Source organism: Vidua chalybeata, chromosome 19, assembly GCF_026979565.1.
Source record: "Vidua chalybeata isolate OUT-0048 chromosome 19, bVidCha1 merged haplotype, whole genome shotgun sequence".
Classification (NCBI taxonomy): domain Eukaryota; kingdom Metazoa; phylum Chordata; class Aves; order Passeriformes; family Viduidae; genus Vidua; species Vidua chalybeata.
Genome location: NC_071548.1, coordinates 9,905,714 through 9,933,535, shown reverse-complemented (window position 1 = coordinate 9,933,535; position 27,822 = coordinate 9,905,714). Strand labels below are relative to the sequence as shown.

Below are 27,822 nucleotides of genomic sequence, written 5' to 3'. Positions count from 1 at the left end.
CTGATAACACCATAGACTAAACAGTGAACTATTGAACATATATATACACCCCCTCAATATTTAAGATGTAATTTTTTGTTTTGATGCCCTACATAATTTTTATCTACCTTTAATGTAAATAAGGCTATACAAAGATGCACAAGTATTACACACAACATAATTTAAACAATTTAATGTAGCTACAAAATGTCTGTGACAACTGAACAGGTTACACTGACCAAGATTACCAGATACCCACAAAAGCATTGCTGGAAAATTACTCCTGAAGTCTCCTTAAGAAAAATTACACACAAATGAATCTGCAATTAAAAAAAAATGTAACCAATGCAGACACTTACTTGATAGCAATTTTCTGTAATTTGCATTAGTATTTCCTGGCAGTTTGGGCATAAACCTGTGGACATGGGTTTTACTAATCCAGCTCCAGCCACCATATCCTGTTACCCTATATTCCTCTCCTTTTTGCTTCCAAACCTGTAAATATTTTTTAAAAAGTAATATTAATGATGCTATTTGCTGCATTATTAATGTTTATAGGAGTTTTTGAATCAACCTCTGTGTTTTGTTACAACAAGTGCAGAGCAAAGAACTACTCCAACAGAAGTAGTTAATATCTACTACAGGAGAATATAAAGGTTTCTACAGTAGTTCCCATCATATTATGCAATCTTCCAAAGGCTGGATTTTTTTGTGGAGAGGGAGTGGGACAGGGACAGACACAGACAAGATTCCAATAACCCCCTAGAACCTTCCATTAGGAAAGGCTGCATTTGCAGACTCGTATCTGTCACTCAGGCAGTGTCAATAAGAGCATGACACATCAAATTCAGCTCAGACCAAGATAATGTGCTTGAATATATGGCCATGGTTCCTACTTCCATTAGGAGTAACACAAGGACATGAACACTGTAACCTTAAATGAAAACAGAGAGTCAGAAATTAACAGTTTCTGTGTTTTCTTTGTTCCTCCCACAAAAGAAACCCTCACCTGGTGTTTGACAGGAAATGTGTATTTCACCCATGTAGCTTGTTGCATTGTTTCTTCTTCTTCTTGTTTTCTCTCCTTTTTTTTCACTTTCTCCTTTTCTTCTCTTTCTATTGCTGTCATTCTGCGTAATCTAATCCATACAGATTTAAGTGCATTTAAGTACAGGATCTTGCAAGCAAATATAAGATGTCAACAGCACATAATACACCTTTGAATAAGTTTAAATATCTGCAGTTAAGAGGAATGCCCACTATCAGGTATTACTTGTAACAGGAACATCACTTTTTTTGCTATTTCAGTGGGACAAACACAGCTGGATGCAATTGTGTCTAACACCAGACACATCTATTTTCTGCTCCTATGACAAAAAGAGAGACAAAACCCAGACTCCAATGAACTGAGAGTACTGAAATTTGCTCTTCTACTCTCACAGAGTTTTAGCAGTTTTGAGACTGTGGCTCAGATAAAACAAATGCAGCAGCAATGACACTGTAAAAATATTGTCATGGTTTTTCAGTGTTTCTGTTTGAGAAAATACAATTTAAGTGCTGAATGACTATTTCAATTTAAATATAATTCTTACAGGCTTAGAGGAACTAGCAGTTGCAAACCAAAGTAAAATTCTCATATTCAAGAATATTTTAATATTTATTAATTTTACCTCGTATGCCCCAAGGATTCCCGCCAGATGGGCAGCATGACAACTGGTTTGATTGCACACTCCAATATAGCCAGTGCTAGTGCAAATTCTCTGGGTTTGCTGCACATCTGAACAGCCTTAATCCAGTTAGACCTAAATTGGAAAAAAGAGAACCATCTGAAACATATACATGCACTAATATAGCTTGCCATTTTAAGAAGACTTCATGGTAGGATAAAAACTCCTGTAGTAATACTTTACTCAAATGTACAACCCTTTTAGTCTCCATCATAAACACACACGTTTCATTAGTGTGAAGCACAGTGCTTGGAAATCACAGATTTGAAAAAACAAAGACTATTGTTTATTAACACTGCTAGCAAAACCACAAGTAAAATATGAAAATATGTATTTCCATTTATTCATTTACCTGTGGGAAGCCCAATTAGGGTGAAGGAAGGATGCTGGGATATTGTTTTCTAGCTGAATAATGGTCAGCCTCAGGGTGGATATGGTGAGAACTTTGGAGCCATGCACAGACCCATTCCATTTGAACTCTCCAGCTGGAGTCAGGCAGAATTTGTGTGAGAGGTGTCGCCTCTTGTCATGGTCCTCCCTGTGCTGATGCTTGTTCAAAGCAAAGGAATTGGTGGCATATTGATTGTGATAAACACGGTACTTCCCCTCCTGCCCCAGTTTGAAATAGTTGTTGATATTTCCTTTAATCACAACATCCTTCTTGGTGTTCACTCGGGAAACTTCACCTTGAGAGTTGACCACCAGAACCTTATGGAAGAAATATTGGAAACTTTTCAGTGAATCTGTAAAGTAATTCCTTCTATTTACTTATTTAAGATTTAGGCTTCAAACATCTATCTATAAAAGAACAAAAATACCCTGCACCAGTGTGTAGAAACAAATAACTGTTTATCCAATATACCAATAGATGTACTTCATTGCCTGTCTACAGAGTTAGGATATTCCCAGATTAACTTAACTAAACAGGACCTGTTTTGCTGTCCTGATTGTGCCTATGGAGGGAGAGAGCTCTGGGAAAGCAGCTTCACTAACCTCAGGCAAGCCCTCTGTGAACCCCCTCCTTGGTACATCACAGAATTCAGACATGAAGCTTAGGAAACAACTATCCTAGACTTTGAAAACATGGCATAGATAACATCATTGGACTAATTGGACTAATCAATAAATTCACTAAGTGTTAACTTACATGGAAAATCAATTAACAAAAATAAAATTAATATACCAAATAATATGCAGACATTTAACTGCAAAAAAGGTCCCAACAGTTGAGCATTTCCTTCCTGGAAAAACTGGGCTACTTAAAAAAAACAGAACCAGAACAACAAACAGCCCAGTCATACAAAACAACTACACCAGTGCATTGGGTCACTGCCATCGCTCTGCAGAGAGCACTGAAGAGAGTAAACAAAAAGGGGGGAAAAAAGCTTCCTGTGATATTACAATTTCACCATTTGCTAATTTATTATTACTGACTTTTTTAAAAAGTACTTCCATTGCCTGAAAGAAATCACTTTTTTAAACTTTTCAGTAAAATTTAGTATCCTTTAAAGAAATTGACATTTTCCCAGAACATTTTTTGTCGTTCTTTGAGTTTTCCAAGATGTGCACAAACCTCTCTGGTTTCTTTATATAACTTATTTGCTTCATTTGCTGCAGCAGCAACCTGCTGGCTTTTCAACTGGCTCAGTTTGCTGTCTGGATTTCTCAATCTGGTGAGCATCCGTGTCGAGCCTGGCGTGCCCTTCCCTGCACCTGGAGAATCACTTCTGTCACCATTGGATTTCTCTCCTGCCCAGGAATAAAAAAGGTTTTTAAAACAAACTTAAAAATTGGAAGTTTTCTAGTGATGTATGGTAGTTACAAAAAGAACAGAAAGTTAGTGAAAAGATGCATAAAATGGAAGTTGGAGATCCTTATAATCCTTATTATTAATATAATTATCATCACCATCATTATTATTACCTATATCCTCTGAAGCCTGGGATCCCCTCTCTGCATTTTCAGCATCATCAAGAGTCTTAATGGAGTCATTCTGGCCAGAGCCCAGCTCGCTGCCACTGCTGTTCTCAACATCTGCCTGTGGAGGTGCAGCAGAACCACTGCTGGGGATCATCTGACCAGTTTCTTCTACAAAAGAACAACTTCAGTTTTAGTTTTTTCCTTTTGAATTGGATCAATGCAACTTTTTAAAAGTTTTCATCAAAAAAAAGGCAGATGAACATGTTTTGCTGGACTGGAGGGAAACACATAGAAAATATTAATTCCCTTCAGAGCACTGTATCCACAAAAGTATTTTTTCTTCTGTTTCAAGCAGTTTCAACTTCTACATCTCTGAAGAACTGAAATTCATACCTGTATTTAAAATATATTTGTATTTCATCCAAGACAATTTTTTTCTGTAAATGCACACACAGATAACCCCGAGACCATTTTGCATTTAGAATTCATAAAATTTGGTCTTCCTGAAGCATCTGATTTTCTCTCTTTTCATTTTCTTGTGCTTTAGCTGTTCCTCAGAGCACACACCTTTCCATTTCCCCTGCCTTCCAATGAGTCTTTGATTGTCTCTTCCTCAGCACCTTAATTCTCAGGAATCCCACATATTTCTGTTCCATTGGCACCACTCTAAGTATCAGCCCACTTAAAATATCAGCCCCTTCCTGATCTGATGGGTCTTGATGTGGCTTCAAATGGGTTCCTGGTCCTCAGCTGTCTCGTTGCTGTGTCTTGACAGCTCTGAACTTTGTTGTCACCTCACCTGTTATGCTGCCCCAGTTGGAATTTTTGACTAAATATCATTGAATTGCAGCTACCTCAAACTAAATCCCTCCACCCTCCCAGTAGGAACAAGCCCCCATCCCTCAAACCAGCAAACCCAGCAATGTCTTCTGGGCTTAGAGCCAAAGAGAGACAGCTCAGCTGTTTAAAATCTACAAGAGCTGCCTGTTTCTAGAATTCTTCCAAAGCATCAGGGATTCTGATGTTAAGAAAAGTGAGAGAACAAAACCCGTTTTGTGTGAAATATTCACTCCTAGCAGAGGGATCAGATAAATATTCTGGAATTCTTAGAGGATCCCTAATCTGAATGTATCTTGATTTCTGTGCCAAATGGGTGACCACCAGTGTTTGATCAACTTCCCTTTTTACTATGAGGAAAAATGGACCTGTTTCCATGGCTGCTATTTGGAAGAGGGTGGAAGCACCCAAACCATACTCTTAATAAAGATTATTATCCAAATTGCATTTAACAAGGATGGTAACAGATATTCTCATCTACCTCTGCATTTTACTCATATTTCCCCCCTCTTCTGGGGATAATTGCCTCACTGATCCTGGTTCAGTATCTCTCCCTCTCTCTGAGAGTCTCAAACTGAAATTTCATAGTAAGAACACAAACATTGCTGTGAGTATAATGAACCAGACACGAGGGAAAAACCCTCTCCACACACACTTTCCTACAGAAAAAGAGCCCACAAATATACAACTCACGTAGAAGCTTTGGAAGGAGAAAAGTACTTGTGAAAGTATAATAAATAATGATAAATATGTAAGTGAATCTTTAAAATAAAATACAAACCCTATAAAGGTGTCTGAAATAAAATTATAGTCTGTATCTTTTCCATTAAACCTCTACACAGTTATTTTAACTTTAAAAGGGAATAAAAAATAGGAGAACTGGCAAAAATACTTGGTCATGTATCTAAAATATATGGTTTTTGTCTTGTACATCAGGGCATTTTCTGTACTTAGAAAGTATTATTATGAGGCTTGCAGATTACAGATTAATCTTAGCTCTCATTCTGTCCTGTTCAGAAAGTTTATTACAAGGTTTGGATGCATTGACTTTCATAAGATGAAAAGTTGCAGACTGTGACTGCTTGGAGAACTATTTCTGTAGGAGAGAAAACATTTACTACCCCTTTTTAAAACATAACACACCGAGTATGTTCACATCACACATGTTCAGACTTTTAAGAACTGAGAATAAAACTGAAAATAAAATCCTGATAATTTTAATGGTGATCACCTGTTTAGAACAACATCTAGTTATGTAGTAAATCCTGTAATAGAATATAATTCTCAATGTAATATAAAGTAATTTTAGAATAGTACACTCATACTTCATGTTACACCTAATCAACTCCCACTTATTCCTAAAGCAAAAGTAAGTTTGTCTGATTTTAAATAGTGTATATTACTACCTTTGAGTCACTGACATGGAAGAACAAAACATGTTAAAATACAATAATCCTTGTGCTTATAATTCTGAAACCTGTTTAAAATTTCCAGCATGACAATTTTAATCTTGACATTTCAGTGCAATGGTTTATTCTTGTGAATGAAAATGCTTTGTTAGTAATTTATACAGTAAATGACAGATTAAAATAATAAACAAGCCAGCAGCAAATTAGATTTGAAATAAACTTTGAGAGGATGCTAACAATCATTACAGATCACTATGAAAAATAAAATATACAGAAAACAGAAAATAAAAAGCTTAGCCATAGTCGTCTTCGGAAGGCATGGAAACAAATGCTAATGTCATGGAGGACCACAAATTTCAAGCACTAGTTGCAAGAAAATTAACTTTGAAATGTTAATAATGACAACGTAGCAGTAAAGGATGGCACTGCAAGCAAACAGCATGAGTGATGTATGCTGGGAATGGTTTTAGTGGACAAATCAGAGAGAAAAACAGATTCCCCAAATTACAGAGGCATTGGTAACAGTGCCTTCTGTACCTGAGAGTTCCAGAGGGAGCTCTGATGCCACCTTCTTCTCTGCCACGTTGTTGCTATCAAGGGTTTCTGACTGACACCCCACTGCGTCCTTCCCTTCAGAGCAACTATTCTCTCCTGCAGAAGGATTTGTGGTGCTGTCATCAGTGCTGGAGGTCACAGAGTTACTTTTATCCCCAAGGACTGTTGCCTCTATAGTAAAACGCACAACAAAACTTTAGGGATGTTCTTTATTATGCCTTAGGATGTCATTTGGCATCATCCATAGAAAGCAACTTCAGCAGCTTTGTTTGTTTGATAATGCTGAAAACCAGCAAGCTTTTTCCCTTCCTTTTTTTCACTAGATGGTATTGTCTCAGAATCAAAGAACAAACCAACTGCGAGTAGGAAAAAGTTAAAAATTGTGGCTTTCTACAAACATGCTGATCACAACCTGTAAGTGCCACCTGTACCTCAAGGCAGGGTATCTAGGAGCCAGCTGTACAGAAGTAGGAAAGTTGGTGAAATTACTTAACAAGAACAACTCCAACAAAGCACAAAGCAGAAAGGAACTGACAAATACCACCTATTACAGAAATACCTTGGAGTATCATACAAAGAAAGTATCACATCAACACCTAAATAAATGTGGGGTTCACTTCACTTAAATGGAGCTGTTAAAGCACAGTCAGTTTCTTTACCTTCTGTTCTCTCTTTTTCCACATCTTGCTCACTGTGTGTTTCCTCAATTTTATCCTGGTCTCCAGATTCTTCCTTGTCTCTCTCAGCATCTGTCTGGTCATTATCAACATCACTTTTGGCCTTTTCTGCTTCCTCATCTCCTGTGTTTTTATCTTCCACTATTTCTCCTTTTCTTGCTCTGATAATGTCCAAAATTTCGTCTACAATATAAAGCATGTTGTCAGCATGAAACAACAAACCACCTACAGAGCCACAGAGCACAAATAACATGACATAAATCATGTAAGATAAACTAGATTTGAATCAAAGTGCAGTATCTATTCCCATTACATAAAATATTCCTACCATTTGCTGCAGAAAGGAAAGACTTGTTGCTGCCCCTTGCTTTGTTTGTAAGGTCTTCTGTCACATCCATGTGCCGATGAACTTCTTCACGCATCTCGTCCAGGGTTTTGCATAGGTCAGCTTCCCAGTAATCCTTGTCCAGGCATTCAATTAACTCTGCCAGCTGGATCTTTGTGCTGTAGTACCAGATCTTCTTATCCTTCTCACTTTCTGAATCTTCCTCTCTGTAGGAGTATTTAAAAAATATTGATTTTAAAATATCTGGATAAATGACAAAAATTGCTATCACCTGCTTTCTGCAGAGCACTATGAAATGTCAATACCTGAGTGTGAATAAACAAATCACATTGCTCATAATGCACCCAGTTTAATATCAATATTCCTTTCTTGTTTCCTTCCCTTTCTTCATCCCCTTAGTTCTCATGACAACTTCCTCAGGAAAGCTTTGAAGTCTCCTTAAACCTGGTTTGTCCAATCTGACAATAAGATTTATTCTTATTATGTTTACTATTTCTGTAACCAGTAATTTACTACTAAGCCTGAAATTATTTGTAAATCCAGAATCCATAATGGTAGCTTCTGACAGCATATTCAGGAAAATACAGAGTTAGAAAATTCGAAGTACAGAATGTCACATTCATAAAATATTTTATATTGGCATCCTACAGCATCCACCTGTGAGAGCACCAATAAGGGATGAGTCATAATACAACCCCTTTGAAAAGATCAAGGGATTTCCACATTTTTAATCTGCAGTACTCCATGACCCCATGAGTCCAGAATAACTGGTGCCAACAGCACCTCAGCAGGGCCACAGACCCAAGGGAGCTCCAGCAATACCCCAGGTAACAGGCTCTCCTGGAGCCTGCAGAGCACAGGGAGGATGCTCCAAGTGGCTCTGCAGCTGCTGGATTTCAGCTTGGCTTGGCAAACCCTGGGGAGCAGCAGCAGCCAGATCCAGGCTGGCATGAGCCCATCCACTCATTTCCACAGCACATCCCAGTGCTCCCCACACCGTGTGGATGGCACTGATTGCCAGCCTGGCCCTCACCTGGGCAGAGGGACTAAACTACTGCTGTGCTTGCACCCCCTGTTCTAGCACTGCAGGCCTGTGGCTCACTGAGAACCCTAACCCAGAGTGCTGACAGCAATGGGAAGCTGACTGTAAATCTTAAATATCTGCCCTTGTGGGGTTTGTTGCAGGTTCCTCTCTACTGGTTCCCTTCCCGTGGCTTATATATTAAAAATGGCACAAATTGGCTTCAGGGATTCAGAAGGACAAACAACCTTAAGGCAATTTGATTGCTGTTGATCAACTGCCTCCCACTCTGTATTTGTGAAACAATTAATACTTGCAACTCAAACAGAACGCTACTGAAATAAGATGGTTGTGAAGTTAATAGAGGCAGTATTACACAAAATTCAACTACTAACTTGTCATAACCATTATTACAGAACAGACTTTTGGTTTTGATTATAAAACCTGGTGTTCTGCAAAGAAATTTGCATCTCTCTGATAAAGGCCTTTGCTCATGAAAAGCAACTAATTCTGCTTTACCCATTTATTCCTCTAAACTGCCAACATCCCATTAGTTTTAACCACACCAACCTATTACATTTGACAAGTTTTCTCAGAAAACAGCTCATTTCAGGAAGAACGTCACATACAATGCACCAAAATGTAACAGCTGAACACTGACAATCATTCAACTCTATGGAATATTCTAGGCCTGTAAACTTCCATGTCGAAGAAAAATTACTGTTTAAACCATGTTTCCTCTAAACCAAGAGTTATTTACTAATAACAATAGGAATGACAGCACTTTCATTACTGGTGCTGAACAAAAGCCACAGAGAAGGAAGATAAAGGCAAACATCCAAAAACCAAGATGGAGAGGAAGATGAGAATGCAAGAATAGGGCTTTACACAGTGAGAGGAAATAAAAGGATGAAAAAAAAAAGCTTAACTACAAAGGACAGGGAATGGGTACCTTCTGAGCTTTCCCTGGCAAGTGCCCAAGGGAAATGGCAAGTGCAAGCAGTTGTAAGGCTGCTGTGCTCCTGTAGAATATGATGCTGTTATTACTCTATTTCTTAACTAACTGACCAAAAAGGGAACTTGAATCTTTCATTTTGAACCCCTCTGTTGTAGCTGTTACAGGATTATTTGCTAGAGAGATAATGCCATTTATATATCCTCTAATATGACCTAGATATGCAACAATATAAACACTTTATATAGAATGAGAGAGTCACTTTGGCTGGAAAAGACCTTTGAGATCAAGTCTGACAATATATTCTCATCTCTCCATGAGGAAGGCTGTGTCTGCATCCATCTGCCAGAGAAGCATCTTGTACATATTGCTTCCATTTTCATGGTGATCATCCAAGTGTTTTCTTATTTTCATGTTTCTCCCCATTCAGCAAATGTGAGACTGCTCCAGCTGCACTAATGCAGCCAGGGTGAGCATGTGTGTCACCTGAACATCCCAAGCAGCATCTGGCTTTTCCCTTCCCATCAGCCCTTTCTATTCTAGGTTTGCAAGGTTCCATTGGACTGAAAAGCAATTAACTGCTTTTCAGTTTCCCTGGATAACTCAAGAAAAAGCCTTCAGCACCGGTAAAGGTTTGCTGTATTGCAGACCAGTAAACCCTGAGGCTCAGTGTGCAGAGCTGAGACATCAGACCACCAAGAGTATTCTGCAGAAAGCACCTAGAACTGATCCCTCTATGTGTGATTCGAGTCCTGCCCATTAAAGAACTGCTCAGATAATATTCTAGAAACAGACAATGAGGTATCCAAGAGTATTTTAATACCCTTCTACTTCATTTGTATCAGGGTTTGAGCATAAAGTTTGTTTTGATCTGAAGACTATCACAACCTTAACAAAAGAATTTCAGGAATTAAAGAGTTTTCTCTTGAAAAAGCACAGACAGAATGTGAAATGGCACAAACTGATTGGTCTGTGTGCTTACACCAAACTCATCTCTGGCCAGACTTCTTTCCAAGATTCAGATGTGTGCCAGGGGAAGACTTGGAGCACACAGCAGGAATCATTCCATGCAATCCGTTTTGGCCAACTTAGATAAGACTTAAATTAACAATTATATAATTCCAACTAACTTTCTCTTAACATCTTCTTGTGTTTACTAAAGGGACACAACTTTTACCCTCTGAAGAGATCAGAGGGGCTGTCATAAAAAGATGGAAATATCCAAGGCTGCACAAGGACCAGTTCCCAACATTTTTCTCGGCCAGTCCAGACATTTGCCAGCTTGGTGCTGGACAGGGTGACTCAGCTGAGTCACACACAATAAGTGAGGCCAAGGAGGGAGAAAAGAATCACATGACTATTTCCTACCTCTTTCAGCCTCCTTGGCTGCCAGGAACTATTCACTGGCAGGCTGCAGAGACAAGTTTATAAACTGATAAATGCGACCGAGAAGATAATCAAAATTTCCAAGTAAGTTGATATCAAAATATTTAGTACTAGTAGTAGTAGCAGATACTTCCTAAATTCCATGATGATACAGTTGGAAATGGAAGAATTCAGGGAACTGTTTAAAGCAATCTATTCAAATGAAGACCCAAACCCTTGTTAACTAACTGGAGAAAATAAAGGAGGACCCTCTAAGAACATAAACAGCATGACAAATCTTGCAGAAAAAAAAAGCTGAAACTGCTTTTGTCTGTTGAGGAAGATCCATACAACTCAGGAATAACAATGTGCATCTTATTTCTGCTATCAAAATGAAAGCCAAACAGTGTTTCATTATCTTCTTTTGCCGATAATTGCTATATCCAAAGCATCTCAATATTTCTATGATGATAAACTTGTTAAAACACTGCAGCAGTTTAGAAGGACAATGCAAGTCAAAGTCCCAAATTTCCTGAGTTAATAACTTGCAGAAATAATCTTCACAAGTAAAACAAATGCAACTGACCTAGAGGCATTATCCTTAATTTGTAAACAGCTTGAAACAAAAACGTCAGGAATTAATTTGCTCTTGGCCTGTTTTTTTGTTTTAATCTTGTTGATATTTGTTCATGAGGTGTCCATTTTTCCATCTCTGTGAAACAGAAGAGGTGGAAAAGAGAAATAAACCCACAATGATGGGCTTAAAAAAGGCAAGTGATGGAAATAAAGTATCAGGGAACAAGCCTACAAAACCCTTTAAAAGGTAGGAAAACCAGCAGTAGGTTGGATTTCTGACATTTAAAGGGGGAGAGGAGTGAAGAAGTAAAAAGCTCTGAAAACCCTTTTGAGAAACAAAACCACCAAGAATTTAGGATTTCAGTTCTCTAATCCTCCTGGGCAGGATTTCAAATTGGTATTTGTGCAGATTATTTTTAGATCTATTCGTTTCCTCTGATACATTTGATCGCATGTCATTGAGGAATATACTCTATTCATTTTAATAAAGTTGATATGATAATATAATTTCATGAATCTCAGGTTTTAGAATTAGGCAGTTATCCCTTAAGTTACGCTTCAGTTATCCAAGATATCAGGTGTGGTTTGATCCTGTTCAGTGTGTATATATAAATAAATAAGTAAATATATGCAAAAGGTTGTGGTTGGAATACAGCATGCTTAATGCATTTGAAAACTGAAAGTACTGAGTTTAATGTCAATGTCGGTTATTAAAGTTGCATTTTCCTGGAATTAAGTTGTGTACTACTTTTGCCCCCTTATGATATAATTTGCCCACAGAACACCTAAAAGGAATACAAAATATTGGTTTTTAAAAATTCAATACATTTAACTTCTGAGGATGTCTCTTCTGAGTGCAGTTAGAACTACTACCAATGTGCTAGAAAGAAGCAACTCTCACATGTGCAGATTTCAAAGGATCATGAAGCACCTGCATGATTCATTTTAGTTTGAAGTATGTTGAAGTACTGCCTGTATCAAAACCTTCTGAACATCAAATACTCTACTTCACTGGGAAAAAAACATTGTTTCACAGATCAAGTTTGGTTAAAAATAATCACCTATCTGCCTACATACAGGGAGGAAACAAAGTCTGCTCATTTATCTCAAAATCCTGAGTGATGTAGATTTTTTAATGTTAATTCCCAGATCTCTGCCAGTACAGAGAGCAGTGAAGACAAACCCAACCTTTGAACAACTTTTTCCTCAAGAGTTTGAGGGGAAAGATACAAAACCAAGGCAGAGGTAACCCTAATTTATTAAAGCACAAGTAACTAGAGCAAAAATAACCCCAGTTATGTGTCCTTTATAACCAGGCTCTTTGTGAAAATCAAGATTTCAACACATTTTCTGAAAACAAAAGGTAGGAAATTCTGTATGAAGCAATGGAATAATTGGGATATCATCAGCTTCAGGTGCTCATCACATCCTGGTGAACCACCTGAATGATCCACCCCTTACTGTGGAGCATGTAACTGAGTATAAACATGAAGCATATATATAGGGAAAAAAAAGAGAAGAGTATAAAAGATTCCCTGCATCCTTTGAAGGGTTACTTGGCATTACTGTGACATTTATAACCCAGAGAAACGAAAAAAGATAAAACATGGACTCTTTTTTTAAAAATATGAAAGAAGAACACAGGAAACAGAGCAGAGATAATTAATACTTAAAGCATCAGCTGACAATACTCCAGAGAAACAGCCCCACATTTTAAAGGAATACCATGAGCCCTTAGAAGTGTCTTCTTTGCCAAGATGTGACACCATCAGCAGACCTCACAGTCCCTGTTAAATACGCTAGCGACTATCTTAACATTCACTATAACCTGCTTTGTATGAAATTCTGTTAAGGTACCCAGCTGTGGTTTATTTTCTCTGTAACACTGAATGGAAAACTGTGTTTCTGTGTTTTTAGAGCTCTGCTAAAATCTCTATTTCTCCTAATTTAACAATAGCACTGATCTCACTTAAATATTGTTTCTCCTCCACTATGAGAACAATTGGATAAGAACAGTCTTTTATGAGAAAACCAATCTTTAGCCATTTTCCTGTGAAAAATGAATTTCAGATTCAACTTTTCAGGTAAAATCCAGGGCACAATGCCATCACTAGCAAGGGTTTGATTCCTATTAATATTTTGAGGTACATTTGTATCTTGAGACCAACCAGTAACAAGAAATTGTGTGAAACACACACAGTACCTCCCTCGAAGACAGGCATGATATTCTGTGGTGACTTTCTTTGCACTACAGAGCAACGTTCAATGCAACATTTTCTGCATTTCTAGTAACAATGAGTTCCTTTGAGCATCTCTGAAAGTTTCAGCTTCAAAGGCAGAGCATCAAATTGGTACCAGAACCTGGCAGCCAAACACTGCTTAAGCAGGTGACAGACCACAAGTAGTGTCCTCCTACGCACCATGTGATCATAAAAAGAATCAAACTTCTTTTCAGTAATTTCTACAAGAAACTGGGGAGTTCTCATTAATATTCCCTTTCTTTGCCTCACATTCATGTGTTTTAGGCACATTAATATTAAGCCCAAGGTCCTGTTTTTATGTCCTTTTTATGTATAGATTTTAAGAATATTAATTTTGGATAAATCTGGATTATTTACACGGTCTTTAGTAATCTCCTTAGAAAACAGCAAGCAACAGCCTTATCTAAAGAAAGAACAATTTTAAGATGGTAACAGCAATTTAAATGATGTATTAAAACCACAGTATTATTGTTCAGGAATTAAGCAGTGATTAGCTCACTTACATGATGATTCTCCTGTTCAGGAACCAGTATTTCCGCCGGTGCCTGTCGTATCCGATCGGTTCGTGTCGGATGTATGGTTTGTTTTTTTGGATTTCAGCCACACAGTCAGTCACTCCGGGCACTTTATGTGCCACGCAGACCTCGCACTGCCACTCGTCTTCGGGCACCTCCTCCAGGGGGGGTTTCACACACTCCAAGTGGTACACGGCCGAGCAAGTCTCACAGCAAAGCAAATCCCCAAGTTTGTGACAAACCCTACAATGATCATCATACTGAATAACACCTTCTGACATTAACTCCTCACGTGCAATGTTTGTGGTAAGAAACTGATCCACTAAGAACTGCAGAACTTTGATTTTATTCTCTACTGGTCCATAAGGATAGTCCTCTGTCTCTTGGTAAGGAAGAACATGATGGTATTCCTTGTCACTCTCACAATATACCCGCAGAACCTCTGGCCACGTCATTCCATCTATGAAATACAAAGTGGAATTAACGCTATCTTTGAGGTCAGCAGGTCCAAAGGTAGTATTTGAAGTGTCTTCTTCACGTAAAACTGCTTTTAACAGCACTATATGCATCTCTGCCATAAGTGTGCACTGCTCTTGACTTACCAGAGCAGCACAGAAGTCCTCAAAACGAAAAGGAGAGAGGCGCAAAACAGTGCCAAAGTTCCTTAGTACCTCATAGATGGCAATAACATTCATTATATGCTCACTAGGCACCATTAAGTCCTCTGAGGATTTAGGAAACTCCAAGGGTGGGATATCTTTTTCTTCCAATATTGGAGAACGAGGACGATGTGCTCTCTGTCTTCTCCTACCTGGAATAAGAAACAACAGTAAGAATTTTGCTGTTCACAGGTCAACTTGTTTGAACATCTATCATCAATCACTGTGTTAACATTCTGAACTAATGCAAATTAAGGCTTCACAAGCTTCACAGTTAGATAAATGTGTTAACTCAGCTAATCATCTTATACTTTAACTAACAGTATGAAAATAAAACACAAGATATCTGAAGTATTGCTTTAGACACATACAGGAATTGCATTTCCCATACAATATAAATCTACTGAAGCATTAAAATGAAATCTAGAAATGTAATTGTTTAAACTACTTAAAAAGAAAGACATTTCCTGCAGCCAAAATAATAATTTTTTCTCACTTTTATTCAACATGACTCATTTAAACCTGAAACATCAAGCTCCAAACAGGTATTTTGTATTAAATGATTGCAAGTTATTCTCCTATCTAGCAAGGGCATCCAGGAAAGCTCATTTCAAGCAGATGTCATAAGACATCAATTACAACAAAATTAAAATACAAAAGAGAACCTAAAGCGCATTGCCTACTGCTTTCTACTTAGATTATTTCTTCTGACTACCTACAAACCAAAACCAGAAGGTAAATGTGATGTTTTACAAAAATATTTCCAAAATTCTCAATTTCTCAAAACAAACAAACAAACAAACACCACACCCAACCCACTCTCATGCTTCAATACAACAGGAGCCATATCCACAGAGTGAGGAAGCAAAATTACGGAAGGACGAAGTTTACCAATAAAAGCTAATCCAAAGAGCTGTTTTACTACCTAAAAGACATTGAGCATAATTCATTCAGTCTCAGACATCAATTCAGATAAGATGCTACATTTCCTTCCCTTGGATTCCACTATCCTTGATGCCAAGCAGAAGGAAAAATACATGAGGAATGTTTTTTTAAATGACACTACCTGACAGATTAAATATTTTCATCTTCTATCAAAATAACCAGCTACATGCAACTATTTCTCAGCTATCAGTTAAAAGTTTTAGATGCACTCAATAAGCTTATTTCCCTTTATAGAAAAAACAACTTGAGAAAATCTCATAAACCATCATCTAGGTTTAATCCAAGAACTGAGATGAAAACTGGTTTTAGGTCCTCTTACTAAGCATACTAAGATTCTGGTCAACAACTACATTTCAAAATTACCCATTGTCCATAGACAAGTGTCAGCAGGACACTTCATGCATGGTGAAAATCCAAAGAAAAAGTTATCCATAGCAGCCATTTCCCACACACACTTCCTTAAAATGGGACATGTATTAAACTTTGTGTGTTCTGACACTGAAGAGTGACACAGCCAATAGTCTGGAATTTTAAGATTCACATTCATAATTTCTTAACCAAATTCTGCACATAACAGACCTCCCCAAAAAACTGGTTCAAGGAAATTAAGAGATAAAGTGAGGTCCAGTCAGCTTGAATGTTACCATTAAATGGAAATGGTTCTCTGTGGCATTTGTTCAACCCGCCCTACTCCTTTCAATACTCCCAGAAATACAGAAAATAAGTCTAATGTGGGAGAAATCCTGCTAAGGCAGATCCTGCTGAACCTGAAACACCATCATTAAAACATTAATGCATTGAAAAGGAAAAAAAAAAAAAAAAAAAGCCACATCTAAGAAATATCTTGATGCACAACAAATGATTCCAGAAAAATAAATCAACCCCTAGACTGGTATGGCGAGAAGGCACCAGACATAGCTCTCCCTTTCCAGTGTTAAAGAATGAAATTTTGTGCAACAAATTACACAGCAAACAATATAGAAAATGAACTGCAAGATGTTTCCATTACAGAAGTAACAGGTCAACCTCATCTTTGGATAAAAATAACTTTCCAAGTTTGAGTTCTGACTGTGGAAAGTGAAGGAATGCTTCTATGACTGTCTTCCAACATGCCTCTGCACTAATAAATGGAAAAAGTTTAATCATGGCAAACACACAAAGGAGTTTCACAGCCAGGCACAAAGCAAGTGTTCTCTAGATTAAACTCAACTTTTCTATCAGCATGATCCAAAATCATGTGCATAAGCCACAGCTGGTTTAACTGAAAGACCCCAAAGCAAAAGAAGACATGCTCACACAATAAACTACTTTGGGGTCCTGAAGCTTGCTTCAACAATGGAAGTTGACCATACAGGACACATACAGTTGACCATACAGGACACCACCACAGAACAGATATTCTGAAATCACTGATGGCCCCCACAGAGTCCAAATATGACAAAAGCCAGCAGAGCTATGAACCAGGTTTCTTTCTGTAGCAGAAAAACGTGTCTGTCACACAGTAATGCCATGAAACAGTCCTTCAAGAAAGAGCAGCAAGGATGTTAACCCTACTTTACCTGAACTAATGAGAAGTGACAAATCCCCCCAGTAATTTTTAGACAAAGATACACCAGAGTGAAGGTCCACTGCTGGAAAAAAATGGACTCCAAACACCAATTTTGCTGCTGTCTCTTTACCACAAGATAAGCATGGTATGGAATCACAGAATCATTAAAATTGGAAACATTTTCAAGATCAAGCCCAACCATCTCAGCCCCACTACCATGTCCTCAAGTGCCACATCCACACATTTCAGAACACCTCCAGGGGTAGTGACCTACACTAGTTTCCTGAGCAGCCGGTTCCAGTGCTTTACAACCCTTCAGCAAAACAAAGTTTCCAAATATATAATCTAAACATCTACTGGCACAACTTTAAAACTTTAAGCCGCTTTTAGATTTGTCACATGAAATTAATAGGGGAATAAAAAAAAAGAACTTTAAAACAAGGCATTCCTATGCCTATGTTCTGAAAAAGTTAATGTCTAACACTTCCTCTTACAAAGGAAGCACATTGGTACTATTACAGATCTAGAAGAAATGTGTTATCAGGATATAAATGTGTCATAACAGCATAAGAAAGAACTGTACTTTGATGCAAGCACAATACAACCCTGTGGCTGCATTAGTCACACCATTCCGTCTACTACTTAAATCAATTTGTGAATTTTCATGTTTGTTGTGGTATAAAGAAGAGAAATTTCAAAAGCAATAAGAAAACAGACAATAGGAAAAGCAGACTGGATTATAAAATGTGTGCTTCATTTGTGTCAGGCCTCACAGTTGCAGCACATTATGATATTTTGCACCTCAACACTCCCCATCCACACTGCAAACCACACACCACAGCTCAAGAGCTCAAATAATTTCTCTTTTTGGACACTGAACTGCTCTGAACAATTCTCAACTAAATATAAACTGTTTTCCAGAGCTAAAAAAGGCAAGTATTCAAAGATGCAGAATATTTTCGAAAGAAACTGTATTTTTCTCTAATGACTTGATGGCACAGCATTTAAAATCTTTCTATGCTGGCTTTTTTTCTTTCCAATTTCACTTTCAATTTGTTATTAATATTCTCTGTACTGGGCATGAAGAGAATTTGAAGTAGAGAGTCACAAAGTGTGATTAACATATTCAGAAATTCCCAGCAATTTGTGCTTAAATGTATTACTGGCCAATACACCAACTGTGATCTCAAGATCTCAAGAAACATTCAGACACCTTAAAAAAAACCTCAAAATCCCAAACCAACAAACCCGAGCAATCTGATAATCTTCAGTGAAAAGGATGGACATTCTCTGCCAAGGTGCTCATAAATCTTGAAGCATTGCAAGTGGCTGCTCAACTGAAATTAAAAGTGCAGGTGAGTGGAATAGATAATGATGTCAAAGTGCTACAAGTCTCTTTTTTGAGCTGAAATGTTGGTGTTTTACTGATTGGGTGGATAACCTTTCTTCACTGCTGATTTTTCAGTGTGCTGACAACCCTCACAGCTCACCCTGTTTTGGAGCAGCTCCACCTCCTGTGTGAGGGTTTTTGAAGACTACAGTCCATGTTTACCCAACTGTGTCTCATAAACACAAAAAAAAAACCCCTCAAATGTTGAAAAATGTCTCCCTACAATAAACATATATAATTTTTCAAGCTCTTCAAAGATAATCTTCTTTTTCATGAGGCAAGTGGGCCAATATTTAAATTCGACACTCAGTGGCAGACACAAAAAGCCCACAGCCCAACAAAGAACTCTGGCCACTTGAAACACTTTAGTTTAAATTATTTAAGAGATACTAGGATTTGACAACCTCTTTTTTTTTTTTTTTAAGCTTGTTGTCATTTGTCAAGGATTTGGGCCCCCACAGAGAATTTTCGTTTCAAATAGAAATTACAGTATGTATTTTGTTTAACCCCAAAACCACCAAGAGGATTGCAGAGCAGGTGCACTGGCAGGTTACTTCTCCTTTAAGCACCATCACCTGACTGACCAGACTTCAAACTGAATTTTCATGTAACTACTCTAAATTCAAGAAATCTACTCTCAGTTTACCCACACTGAAGTTTCCCAAAACATACTCAAGTTTTATTATATGCAAATTAGATACTTCTGAGATTGTTTCTGCATGTTAACTAAGTCTCTGAAACAAATTTCACCTCCAAGTTTGAGGCAGTACAAAGGCAGAAAATGTCCATTTCTACACCACTCAAATTCCATAGCTTTATTTGGTGGGAAAAAATTGATTTGCCAATAGCCTCCTGCTGCCACAGCTGGAATACTGACAGGATCCAGATCCCCTGGAGTGTCTGAGCACTATATTTCTATCTAGCACAAGCTTCTTTTAAATGGCAAGTCCTTCACTGGTTGTCTCTCCCCAAGCGCTGAAGCAATCTGCAGTGGTGACCTGTCCCTATTTTGAATTCTCTAGTTGAAGAGCTGCCTGTAATTAAGATTAAAGAGTAAACAATTCTATTTTCATGGCACATTATAATTATCAGATACTGATAATTATAGTCTACACTTAGGATAATCTACTAAAATAATTTATATTACAAATATTTAAGCAAACACACTAATGATATTTGAAGTAAAACAAAGTTACTCAAGTAACAGTCTGAACATCCAAAATCAGAATTTACTTTAAAAACCCAAACCATTGCTTTATTTTTTTTTTATTTGGATCTACTCAACCTACTTGGTTCAAATGCTGACCCTTTCAGAATTTAGAAATGAAAAAGAGTTTAAAAGGACCAAAGACCTTTTCTCCATTTTCATTCACAGACTGAAAGAAGAAAAGGGAAAGTCACATCTACTCTTTACCACATGCGAATACAGAATTTAAAACTACTTTAACCATCTTTAACACATCTGCTGGTTTATGTAAACAGAGTATATGAATTAACTATAGACATCAATGTCCAGAATACAGTTTCATGCTCTTCAGCTTTAGTTGTATTCAATCACCATACACATGTAGGCTAACAAAAATCACAAAAATCCGGTTTTGCCTTGTCTCACTGACGTTAAACATCCCTCCTCTCCAGCAAACACAGCCTTTCAGCCCAACACCTTTCAGGTACTGGATTGCTGGATGGACATCCTAGAGAACAAATATTCTGTCAGAACCACTGTCTTGTTTAAACAGGGACAGAGTGGTGGCTGCATTGGTCTGACCTAAAAAATAAACACTGGTCCCAGTCTCTCTTGACTTGAAAGTTCACAACTGGTCTCATTTCACTTCTCTCAGAACTTTCCCTTCCTCATAATTTCTCAGCACTTGGGCTCTCCAGCTCAGAGCTCCTGCTCACAGTTGCCATGGAGAGGATAAGCTTGGTAGGAGCATTGGGAAGAGAAAAGAGACCAAGGAGTTCCAGATACTTCAGCAACCTGTTACATCCCTCCAGTCACACTCCACTAACTGACCCCAGAAAAGACTTTCCATTTTCCCCCAGAAGAAGATTTACATTTTGGCTTCAAGTTCCACAAGCCAAGTCAAACCACACTACTCTTACACGAAAGTCCATCTTTAGTAAAGTAGAACTGGGCTGGTTTTGTTTTCCAGATTTGAGTCACTGCAAAAACTTCTCAACATAAAGACCAGCAGTCAGTTATATACAATGTTCTGGGAGCACGAGCACTCCTTAGAGAAGATGCCCTCTCCTATATTTTCCTTCCTTCTGAAAACTTTGCCTTTTTACTGCCCTCAAACTATCTGAGACCCTCCTATTTTGGTTTGGTTTTAATAAACACACACTTGCTGTCCATATTATTGCTTTGCACCAGGCACGTTTCAAATGGGACTGTATAGCAACACACGAGTTTTTGTTAGATATCATTGAGAAAACTGGAAACACTTGATGACAACGTGTAAGAGAACCTTTTTTTGGTGTTCTTTCTTTCCTTTCACAGCAGAATGCAGAAACTGGATAGAGCTGCATGTTTGCCACAGCAATATCCAAACTGGGTCTTTAATTAAAAGTCAACCTCTTGGGAGAACATTTGCTCAGCTTCCACCAAAGAAAAAACAACAGTAAAATTAATGATTTCAACATAAAATAAGAATATATTATGAAAAGTAGTGCCAAAATAGAAAAATCTAAATATTTTTCTTGGGATGGGCTGAAATTAAAGGCTTTGACTTTCACAAAACACTTTTAAAAATGCCAACATGATAATCATTTTTCTAATATCCACAGTCAAACAGTCTCTTCCAGAAAAATTTTCTAAAAAAATAAGATGCATTTGTAACTACTTGTAAGTGCAGCTTCAATTTGAATATTACTCTGCAGTAATCACACCTAAACCAAATTTATTTATTTAGTCTGGAGAAAATAAAAATCCAGCCATAAATAAAACTTCAAAACTAAACAAACATTAAAAATGAGGCATTCAAAGCAAAAAAGCTTTGGAAGTTGAAACACAAATGAAAAAATCACTGATTATTAGACTAGATCCCGAGTGCACTCACATCACACAAATTTTCACACGTGTTCGTAAGTAAAGTTTGACTCCTGCCTTGCCTTGTACAAAAGTAGGTCTTCATGCTCTTTTGAAACTATAAAACTTTTGGCTGTTTCCTTTTTCAGTCTGCACACTTGCCAGCGTACACTTTTCAATCAAACTAGGGTTCTCGACTGATTTCATTTTTAAGAATTTAATTTTCCAACATTATGGCCATCAGCACTCCCTCAGGAGCCAGGAATACAAACCCCTCCATGTTCTATGGAATCATTTTAACATTTGGATAACTAATGCAAATGCAAGACAAGCTGCAGGTGAGATCACTCTGAGAAGGACTCAGAGGTACAAGCCTTTTGTGCCTAGAACCCAGGCAAAGGAAAAAACCCAACAAAATCACAGGTAGCACAAGCAAAATGATTCTCAGGAACAGTTAGACAATTTCCTGGGACACACTCACGATAAGCTGTTATAACTAATAAGCTGGTAACTAATTTAAGAAGTTAGTGAGCCCTGAGAGCCAGCCCCAACCTACTAAAATCCACATTTATTCACCTTACACCTGTTCTATGCAACACAATGAGCACTTACAGAATTTTACTGCAAATGTACAAAAAAAGTTTGCTCAATAAAGTCATTGCAGCACACTATCCTTTACAACACACATACTTTGATAAGGGAGAGGTATTTGCTACTCAGAGCCTCTGAGATGACTGACAAAGCTCTCTTTAGATAAGTTGCCAATTTACAAGTCAATGCAGCAGGATCAGCCCCAGATTTACTCCTTTGGCCTTCTACACAATTTCTTTGTTAAGAATTGTCTCCTACATTTTCCAAGACTGGCACGACCAACTAGTGAACCTTCCCTCTAGAGCACAAATCAAAGTGCAGATGGCTAAATGGTAAAATAAGAGCATGCCAGGTTTAATTTAGAGAAGAGGGTACCCCAGGTAAGATGTTTGGGAGGCTGGTAAATCTTCTTCCACGGCAGACAAAAGAGGCTGCATATCTTAATGTTGTATCTCAGTGTCTCCACTTAGACAATTCTTCAAGAGCATGAAAACGTGTTCAGATAAAAAATTACTACAGACACACCAAATGCAGCACTTGGTTCCCAGCTAAATTCTTTCACTCTGGAGATAAAAGCACACTGTGAAGTAACTGGTTATCAGAAGCAGTGGTCAGTCCCTGCAAATGCTCAGACAAGCAAAATCCAACTAAAAGTATTATTTATTGTATTTGAAGATAAATATTTTGTCTCCCAACTCCAATGCTATTTGTTTGTTTGACAGACTGATGATCTCAGCTGAAATCTAGATGTATAGCTCTTCCTAAAACTAGTTTTCTAATGAAGAAACATCAATAAACAAAACATGAAGGACTTCTAGGCATCCTGATTAAACCCTTCTGTTAAAATTCTGCAACATATGAAATACACTTAGTAACTATAATGCAACAGTGACAACCCTCAAGTAGAATTTACATTGGACAGGTAATGGCAAAAATGTTTAGTGATACAAGTTATACAGGATACCTTTCCCAACAGTTCATCCACCTTCTGGGGATGCAAAGAGGGAAGGGACATTACACATACAAAATCCCTCTACCAAAAGTATACCCAGCAGAATAAAAAGAAAGAATTGTTATTCACACAGTATGTTTTTACTGTACCATGACTAAGTGGTATATTAGGCATTTTATCTTTTTTAAGATTCTGCTTCTTAAAATAGTTCAATAATATTATTCTGTATTACCATAATATTAATTGACTACCATATTATAGTAGAATGTACTCCTACATCTAAGTTCAAGATAAATCATAAGCTTCCCATCAGAGCACAAAACCTGAGGCTTTCTTGGCCAGAGACATTGCTCTGGGATCTTTTAATTCATTGTTCAACCTAAGTTAGAAAAAACTGTAGCAAGTCCATCCCCCATTTAAATGGGATGTGATTTACCTGTAAAAGCTTGGTTGGCAGGAGAGTTTGACTGGGATGGCAATTATTCAATACCCAGCTCTCAAAAATACTCTTCAGCCCCTAAGAGTACGTCCTGGAAGTGGTTGGAGGGTAAGGGGAGAAGGGTTGCTCATCATCTCTTCTGGTAAAAAAACTGACAATTCTTTCAGGAGCCAGTTCAAGCCAAGGAAGGAGACGCTCCTTGGAGCCCTCCAGCTCAGCACAGCAGCTCTGTCACTGTGTTGCACCCTGCCTGGCTCCAAGACAAGGATATGAAATAACCCCCTGTATCTAAACACAGCTAAGGACCAACTCCGGCTCAGGGGGCACCGAGTCCAGCAGCTCTGGAGCCCCTGGAGGAACACCGGAGACAACTGCACAGCCCTGCCCTGCTCTGACCTCCTCTCTGCACCGGCCCCGTCGGACACAGAGATCCTGATGAGAGACAAGCCCTGCCCTGCCTGTCAATGCTGCTCTGAAGGCCGGCATCTCTTGCTGGATTATGCCGAGCCCGAGATTTCCATCAGTGCCAGCCCTGCACAGCCACGCTCCCAGAGCAGGTGTTTGTCCAGGACGAGGCACGGAGTGAGCTGCCTGAATGAAAACTTTCTACTTTCCTTGCAGAAGGGCAAGAGCGTGTCTGGGAGAGAGGGAAGGAGGGAGGGAGACCTTTAGGCAAACACTGAACTAATGAGAACCACCAGTAAATTGCCAAAATAACAACACAAACGTTTTAACTCTCAAAAACTCGGTATGGAGCAAAAGCACCTAAGGATAAAAATGCTTACACTTACACTTCTCTCAAGAAAGTTAACTGAAGTCATCCTGACCGAGTGAGAAATAAACATATAAATTATCAAAATGGTTTCTGATACACCTAAATACCACATAAAACCTGTCTCTGCTTGTACAACAATGCACAGAGAGCTATCTTCTGATTTGCCAAAACACAGCACATTTGAAAAATGGCATACACCCATTCTCTGCAGAACTCATTTTAAACCTGGATGCTCATGTAAAAAATATTATCCTGACCTAGCCAGTTAAAATAATAAAAATATTATTTCCCTGACATAAGCATTCCCAAAAAAATAATAAAAATGAAAGTTATCACAACTAAGAAGAAAATTGAGAGTTAAAAGTCAAGAGAGTATTTTAGAGCTTTTTTCATTCTGTGAAGCCAGATCTCAATCTTTATCCAAAAAATTTCAATTTGATTGCAGGACATTCCTGCAACAGGTAAACTAACATCATCTAAATCTTATCTCTAAATAAATTCAGTAATGTATGTACTTATTTTGATTCATTTAGGTTCTGAAGCATATGGATGTAAGTTTAAAAAATATATAGACAAACATACAGAGCTTTTTACAGTATTATTATGAAGTCAGAGAATGAGCTGATATCATTAACTCACAAAAATAAAAACAAATGACACATTTAGCAGCCAGTGCTTCCCCCCCCCCCTCCCCCGTTTAAAAAGTCATCAGCTAACTACTCGGAAGTACATTCCTTTTTTAATTAAGATGCAATGCATTCACACCAACAACCTGTTCCTCCCCCCTTTCAAACTGGCCAAATACTGGAACAACAGCAGTGTCTGCCACCCTGTAGCCCCAATTACCTAGAAGTTGAACTATTCTCCCGGTTCAGAGACTTAAAAAAAAAAAAAAAGAAATAAAGAAAGAAAATAAAAATATTCTAAGCTTGAATTCCATTCTGGAACGAGTTCAAATAAATCCAAAGTGGTTAAGTTTAAATAAAAGAATTTTTGAAGCTTGATGAATGAACTAATTAAGGAGAAACAGAAACACAGGCCTTAAAAATTTCCCAAATTTTCCACTAGAATAAAATAAAAAAAAATCGCAATTATATTTAATGAATTTTAACCCCAACATGAGTTTTAAAGGTTGCCATATCTTAAGATAAACGCAGTATTTAAAAGCAAGACCTCTGACTCAACCTCCACCTTTTAATCTTTGTGTTGAACTCAAGCTAGGTTTACATCCTTGCAATGAGGCCCTGTGCACTTTTCCCCAAACTATAACAATGCAATCTCCATTTTGAACAATGCACCTCATTTCCCTCCTTGGAAAGCTACTTTTGTCTTAAAGCCAGTAGATGCTGGATCCAGTTTTAGCTCTGACCTCAAGAGCCTGAAAATTCTCGGTGTTTATAGTTTTTTGGTTTTTTAAGCCACTTCAACTTACATGTGCTTCCTTTCCTTTCGACATCAAGTAGTATTTGCAAGCACAAGCCAGCCTTTCCTGTATTTAATTGACAAGACCTCTTCGCAAGTCATGCCTCTCGTTTCCCTTGTTTTTAAATTTGAAGTGAATGCTCCACAACACTTTTGACATTGTTTGCAACACGTCCTGGTGGATCGCGCATTTCTGCGGTCACCAGGTTCCCCATGAATATTTGCAAAGCATCCCCTTGTTCCAGCAAGTGCCGCCCGCCCTCCCTGCTCCTCTCCGTGCATGCGTTTGTGAGCATCTTCCAATGCTCCCCGCGTCCCCGGGGTTGCCAGTGGTTATTTGCATACCCCTCTCCCTGGGAGCGCTTGCGGGCATCCCTCACATCCTCGCATGGGAGTGCAGACCGTATTTGCCAACCTAGAGGGAGCATGTGGGGTGCCCTCGACTTGTTTGAGTTCGCCCACGGACTCTCTACCTGGGGTGCTGCTGTAGGTGCTGTGGCTCCTGAAGCTGCTCTCAGTGCAATAACTGGCATCGTCTTCATCCTCCATCTCTTCGGGGTAGTCAGAGTCGTCGTCGTCCTCCTCCTCCATTATCTCCTCTTCCTCTTCCTCCTCGGAGTCCTGGTTATCCTCGGGGTCTCCCTCCTCCTCCTCCTCGGACACCATGCTCTCCTCCTCCTCCTCGCTCTCATGATCGTCGTACACCACTTTGCTGATGCTCCTCCTGGACGAGGCAGCCCTGCCTTGGCTGTTGCAGCTGCCTCCTGCGCCTCCTCCTCCCCCTGCTCCTGCCGCCCCGGCCCTGCCCCTGCCCTTACCGCCGCTGCCTCCCCCACCGGGGGTGCTGCTGCCGCCGCCGCCCGCCTTCCTCTTGCCGCCCCCCCTGGGTGAGGCGGCGGCGGCGGGCGACGAGGCCTGGGCAGCGCCGGCTCCCTTCTGCTTGGGCCCCGCCGTCTCCGCCTGGGCCGCGGCCGCCCACCTGCCGCGGCTGCTGCCGCGCTGCCGGGAGCGCAGCCCGCCGATGGGGCCTGCCGGGGCCGGGGAGCTCGCCGGAGCGGCGGCCGCCGCCGGCTGCTGCTGCTTGGGCGGCCTGCCGCGCCGGCCCCGCATCGCTGGGCGCTGGCCGAGGGGGAAGGGAGGGGAAGGGCGGCTCGGGAGGGCGCTCGGAGTCCGGACAGGCGGCTACGGGCAAGCTCCGCGCCCCGCGGAGGGCGCGGGGCCGGGGCGGGGGGGGGGGCCGGGCCGAGCGGGCCGCGGCTCAACGCGAATCGCCGGCGCCCCGCTCCGGATCGCCGCCGGCCGCCATCTTGTTCCCCGCCTGCGCCTCGGCCGCTCCGCGCTGACTGGGGGAAGCGGCACCAGGCCCCGAGCGCCTCACGTGACCGCCGCGCCCGCCGCCGCCGCTAGGGGGCGCGCCCGCCGCGGCCGTGAGGGAGCCGCCGCGACGGGGCGGCCCCGCGACCTCCGGACCCGGCACCGAACCCGATACCGACACCAAACCCAGACCGAACCCGAACCCGGCACCGACCACCGACCCCGGATCCGACACCGGGACGGACATCGACCCCAGGCACCGACAACGGCGCCGACACCGACCCCTCCACTCGAACCCGGCACCGACCGCAGGCACCGGCACCGCTCCTCGCCCCTTTATGCTCCGCTTGCCCCTTTCCCCTCCGCCTGCACCTGGCGCGCCCCCCGCCCCAGCTCACGGTCCCGACCACCGCTCCCTCAGCCCGCCCTGCCCCCGGACTCACACCAGTCTCTGGGCCCGTGGCCGGGGTCTTTCCCACAGCTCGACCCGCGCCCCGAGGGCGGCCCCGGGCTCGTCGGGAACAGCTCTGAGCGAGGTGCCCGCCGGGTCCCGGCCAGAGGCTCCCCATGAGTGTCTTCATTCCCCGCCCAAATCAGAACCCCGGGCGTCCC

The 27,822-nt window shown here is 40.1% G+C and overlaps 1 protein-coding gene across 12 annotated transcripts in view; it reads right to left on the bottom strand.

Annotated features, from left to right (window-relative positions):
* The window catches only part of BPTF (bromodomain PHD finger transcription factor), a 52,505-nt gene extending 25,499 nt beyond the window's left edge, over window positions 1–27,006 (bottom strand). For 5 of the 12 annotated variants that reach the window (XM_053960248.1, XM_053960249.1, XM_053960253.1 and 2 more), the window contains exons 1-11: window positions 26,370–26,647; window positions 14,132–14,954; window positions 7,433–7,656; window positions 7,087–7,287; window positions 6,410–6,598; window positions 3,630–3,794; window positions 3,280–3,455; window positions 2,059–2,414; window positions 1,650–1,781; window positions 989–1,118; window positions 339–474 (exon numbers count right to left, since the gene is read on the bottom strand). In XM_053960248.1, coding sequence (XP_053816223.1) covers window positions 339–474; window positions 989–1,118; window positions 1,650–1,781; window positions 2,059–2,414; window positions 3,280–3,455; window positions 3,630–3,794; window positions 6,410–6,598; window positions 7,087–7,287; window positions 7,433–7,656; window positions 14,132–14,954; window positions 26,370–26,562 — 2,725 coding nt within the window. In that variant the 5' untranslated portion in view covers window positions 26,563–26,647. Of the gene's footprint in view, window positions 1–338; window positions 475–988; window positions 1,119–1,649; window positions 1,782–2,058; window positions 2,415–3,279; window positions 3,456–3,629; window positions 3,795–6,409; window positions 6,599–7,086; window positions 7,288–7,432; window positions 7,657–14,131; window positions 14,955–26,369 lie in introns of those variants that run through there. The other 7 variants (XM_053960250.1, XM_053960246.1, XM_053960256.1 and 4 more) reach the window with 4 other exon arrangements.
* Between the last annotated feature and the right edge of the window lie 816 nt (window positions 27,007–27,822).